The sequence below is a fragment of the Limulus polyphemus genome, unplaced genomic scaffold, assembly GCF_000517525.1.
Source record: "Limulus polyphemus unplaced genomic scaffold, Limulus_polyphemus-2.1.2 Scaffold2307, whole genome shotgun sequence".
Classification (NCBI taxonomy): domain Eukaryota; kingdom Metazoa; phylum Arthropoda; class Merostomata; order Xiphosura; family Limulidae; genus Limulus; species Limulus polyphemus.
In genome coordinates, this window is record NW_013667917.1 from 58975 (window position 1) to 64121 (window position 5147).

General features: G+C 38.7%; 1 protein-coding gene across 5 annotated transcripts in view; it reads right to left on the bottom strand.

The window, feature by feature from the left end:
- The window catches only part of LOC106466577 (homeobox protein extradenticle-like), a 114762-nt gene that overhangs the window by 23871 nt on the left and 85744 nt on the right, over positions 1 to 5147 (bottom strand). For 2 of the 5 annotated variants that reach the window (XM_022394605.1, XM_022394607.1), the window contains exon 7: positions 257 to 429. The exons of 2 other annotated variants lie outside the window; for them this stretch is intronic. In XM_022394605.1, coding sequence (XP_022250313.1) covers positions 257 to 429 — 173 coding nt within the window. The remainder of the gene's footprint in view (positions 1 to 256; positions 430 to 5147) is intronic. One more of the 5 variants, XM_022394606.1, reaches the window with a different exon arrangement.

A 5147-nucleotide genomic window follows, 5' to 3' on the forward strand; every position in this document is an offset into this window, starting at 1 on the left:
ATACATATTAGTAAACCGTTTGATTTGTTTGTTTGTTTTAGAGCAACGCCATGTGTACCTTGAGCTATTTGCTGTATCTACTGCGAATCGCTTCTCAACAGTAACGTGTTTTGACTCTTTAATATTCAATTCTACAAGGAGTATCTCGTAGTTAGATCAACATTCTTCTTATCAACATGTTTTTAAGTATAGAGTTAAACGCCCCCTTTTTTGACCTGTGTAAAGTAGTTTACATGTAGATCAGTTATATTCTCACCTGTGGTTGGATACTAGCACCCACTGAGGGGACAGACTGGTAGGAGTCGCTACCGTTCATGCTCATAGAATACATTCCGTCACTAGATGGCACTGCTCCTGGTGGTGGAGGTGGACTGATCATCTGTCCTTGGCTCGATATCATGGCGTACGCGGAAGCGCCACCTACAGCTGCTGTAACAAAGTTACCTGCTGTAAATTGTATCTGCATGTTAAAATTCTACACATACAACTAAATTGCTTATCTTAAATTATTAAGTTCATATTTCTGGTGGAATTTCCTATATATTGAATCCGGGAAGAAAACTAAATGCTCAAACACCGAGGTAATTAGGCCTAGCACTACATATAGAGAGGGGTTGAGTACGTTATACTAAAACGGTTTTGAATAGACAAATCTGCAAGTTACGTGACACCACAGCCGACATAAAGTCGCGATAGAACGACATGTATCGAACCTGCATTTTGTACCTCGTTTGGCGTTTTATAGGTAGTGTGGGGCACTGAAATTTGATCGCTTTTGAAAAAGGTATGTAACAGCTCTTTCTGATGTAACATTTTCATACACTCATATCATAAATATGTCTGCATATTGGGATTTAGAATTTCCACGACGGAGATATCCCTTGTACTTAATGCCATTGTAAAACACAGAAATATGGATCAACTTGGAGACCAGGACCATTGAGAAAGAGACCTGCAACAAGTCGTACCACAGGCGTGGTAAGCAAAGTGTGGCGTTTTGTAAAAGGTGAGAATTCACGAACACAAAAGTCTTTGGCAAAAGCCGAATACGTACTACAAGCAACAAGGCGCAAAATAATCAAGAAAGGTCTCCTTCTTGAAAAGCAACAGAAGTCACGTGTAAACAGATTGTTTCCACGACATATCTGTTCAACCGTTGCATATCTCAAGCATGTGGAGAATGAAGAAGAGTATCCATGCTATTCCACACGACGACATACCTATGAATTTTTGTATATGAGCTTTCAGACAATTGAAATGGGGGCTTTCATTGTACACTAGATGGATTATTGAAAGCCTGCAGGGAGGAATGGTGTGCTTTTGACACGACAGCTTTACCACAGAATGTTTTTCAATTGAAACTACGTTGCGGAGACGTCAGATAGAGGATGACTGGACATTATTATGCGGACTTTAACGACGCGGTAAAGTTCCAAAACCTTTTCAATACAACGTAATCAATTTTGTATTTCTGATAGGTTTGCTTACAAGATGAAAGTTTACACAACTTACAAGTAGTAAAGATAACGCAGATTGGAACCTAAAGTGCCACCTATGGTTATGATTTCGAAGACTTAGAATCATTATATTTATTCAAATAATCCACAGAGACCTTTCACACATTTACTGCGACCTATTGTTTATTTCTTTTCTTTTTTAAGAAAAATATATATTATCTTTAAAAGAAGTTTAATAAAACTAACAAACACACATACACACACACACACACAACGCCACCTATTTGTGATTGTTCATTTATTCAATAACTCGCTAATTATTAAACAGTGGCTGAGCGAGGCGTAGTGTTTATCATGTTGGGCTGCACATCAAAGTAGTATCACTGAACATGTTCCGCAATTTCAGCTGTGATAGGTGTTGTAAGAGTGACAGCCAGTTTTTATCATACAAAACCCTCTTGACGAAGGATGCTGCTGGCCGATCATCTTCCATCTGGTCAGTAATTCAAAATTAGGGCCTGCTGTACTTAAATCCTAGGGATCTCTTATCTCGCCGTTTAACGTAAGGTGCGAATCAAATTAAAAATGGCAATTGGCTATCTGTGCTGTGCTCATCACGGTGATCGAAACCTGATTTATAGCGTTATAAGCATTCAGATTTACCTCTGAAATACTGGAGTAGGGGGTGACAATTGTTAAATAGCGTGGATACCAAAATTATGACTGTCGTATAACCACCTTCAGCACAAAAAAAAAACAACAACCAAGTTTTCTCTAAAAATCCAACGAATCACCTTTACAGAATAACGTTAATAATTTTCTACTTTAGTCCTAGCCCCCTATATTGTTTAACCGAGTAACGTAAACTTGAACTTCAAAATGAATGGAATAAGAAGTAGACGTATGAATCTTCTAACTTTTGTCTCTGCTCCGTAAACGACGTTGCTATAACAGACAGTATGCACGATATTTTGGGAAGTTTAATATTTCTGAAATTCGGTAGCCCTAAGTAGTTTCAGGCGACTAATTGGAGATAAATACAGCCTTGTATGAACATTAATGTATCCTAATTACGTGATGTTCTTCTAGTACCAGTACTCAGTAGTAATGCATCCAGTTCTTGTGTCATTTAATATGTACAGAAAGGCTTAAACGGGTATCACGTTTCCATAGCTACCAAAAGAGACATCGCGACGTTTCCATAGTTACCAAAAGAGACATCACCTTATTTATGCTAAATGGCAAACAAATTTTCAGGGCAAACAAAAATTAAGTATTGTTATTATAATTAGACAGGTAGCTTACAATAAACAACCAAAATCGTACACAGGTGGCGCGACGAGCGTTTTTTCGAAAGATGCATCTTAAGACTACTTATTACTTAAGAGGCATTAAACAGTGCAGTTTTTTGTTTGTTTGTTTAAACGCCCTGGAATATCCGCACTGTGCTCTCTGCGGGGATCTAACTACGAATCGTACAATTATCAACCCCGAGTTAACTGCTAAGCCACTAGGGGTGGGTCACAAAATGCACAATGGATTACATGATTAGATAATGAAAACGTGTTTAAAACATTTATATCAACAGGTCTTGGTGATTATCGGTTAACTTCTTATCACTTCTCCGTAGTTCTATAATCGTAAAGTATTCAAGCAAACGCCGTGCTTATCGCTTTGAAACGTAACATTACGAAATCGAAAACAAAATTCGGAGCAAGTTATGTATATATATATATATTTTTTTTTTTCAACCAGACGCCTTTCTCCTTTCTTGATCACTTAAAAGCATTTCTAAATCCCTCTTTTCATTTTGTTTCTCTCTCTTTTTATCTCCCACCGCTCCATATTTCTTTCGGGCAGAGCTAAGCCATCAACAAATTAAATTATAATGAAGAGGATCTGATACGAAACCAGACAGATCCGATCCCAAAGGAGAAGAAAACCGGGAAACTTTTGGAAGTTCGCAAGAGAAGAAGAATGGTGATATTAAATGGGGGTTGGGGTGGCAGGAAGCTAGTTTGTGGGGAGGAAATTTATATTTAGGAGACTACAGGGAATAAATCTGTAGTATAGGTGATATCACTATGGAAACAATCGGACTATGTAAATTGTTGTTTCCATAGTGATACGACTATATATATATATTTCTAGTTTCCTGGTGAAAACATCACTTGAAACACGAGAGGGCAAGTGAAAATAAAACAGTAGATAGAGTAAGTTCAAAACAATGGTTCAGCAGTTTGTCTGAAGGCTTAATACGCTAAAAACCTAGTTTTGATAATTGTGGTGGGCACAGTAGAAATAGTTAATTGTGTCACTGCAGAGCGACTGAGGTTCACCTACAACACTGTTGAAAAAATAAACTAGCAACAAGAAAAAAAAAAAACAGATCTGGGTGGACCCTGTCCACAACCGCGCTTTGATGTTAGTCAGAACCGAATAATTTAAAGAAATCACCGGCAGCCATCTCATAAACCACCAGATTCGTTTCCAATATAACAAAGCCACATCGAGCCCAGCTGCCGTGTGCATGGCAGGGATCCAACCCCGGTTTTTGGTGTTCGCTGTCCCACCTACCCGGGAAACCCACCAGTTTTGTTCGAAATATCGGTAATACTGAAAATTAACAGACGTACGAATTCAACTACAAAAAACAATTCAAGAATAATTTAACTTACAACATACCAGTTATAACTTTCGGTTAACTGTTCTGCCAAATAAGACATCCGATTAAAAATGATTGCACCAACCTAGTGTAAGTACTAACTAAAAACTCAGACTTACACAATACTTTAGAAACTTTATTTAGGGCATCAGGCCTTACTTAACAATTCCTACATTGGAATTGTATATAATTTAGGGAAATAGGATTCCTCACGGTTCTCTCCTTCCCGATGACCCACCGAACTATATATATATATATGCTTGTTTGTTTATTTTTGGAATTTCACGCAAAGCTACTCGAGGGCTATTCGCACTATCCATTTCTAATTCAGCGTTGACGGACTAGAGGGAATGCAGCTAGTCAACATCACCCACCCGCCAATTGTTAGGCCACTCCGTTATCAACGAAAAGTGGGATTGACCGTCACGTTATAACGTCCCCAGCTGAAAGGGCGAGCATCTTGGGTGACGGGATTCGAACTCGCGACCAGCAAGTTGCGAGACGAGTGTTTTCAACTACTACCGGGCCATGTCAGGCTGTTAGAAAGGTCGAAAGGGCGAGCATCTTGGGTGACGGGATTCGAACTCGCGACCTGCAAGTTGCGAGACGAGCGTTTGCAATTACTACCGGGCCATGTCAGGCTGTTAGAAAGGCCTGGTGCTTTTTAATAAAGTTTCTTAAAATTATTTTTTTTTGTAAATATTAAGGGTGTGTGATTGAGGTTTTAACAAGGCATCTGATGCTCAGCTACGAATCCTAATGACGGAGAAACGCCGTATAGGAAAAAAAATCAGTGAATCCTAGTGATTGAGATACGATTTCAGAATGGTAAATAATTGCCAAAATACTGTCTGACCGGAACCGATATTTTCTGACACACTCTTAACAAACATTCGACATCTTACGGAAAAAAAGTGGTTTATTTATTGAATCGAAATTCCGTCCATCGGGTACAATGTTTCAGTGGTTTGAAAGCTTTTCTAGATATTATAGACAAGCATCGGTACAGAGAGAGAGAGAGAGAG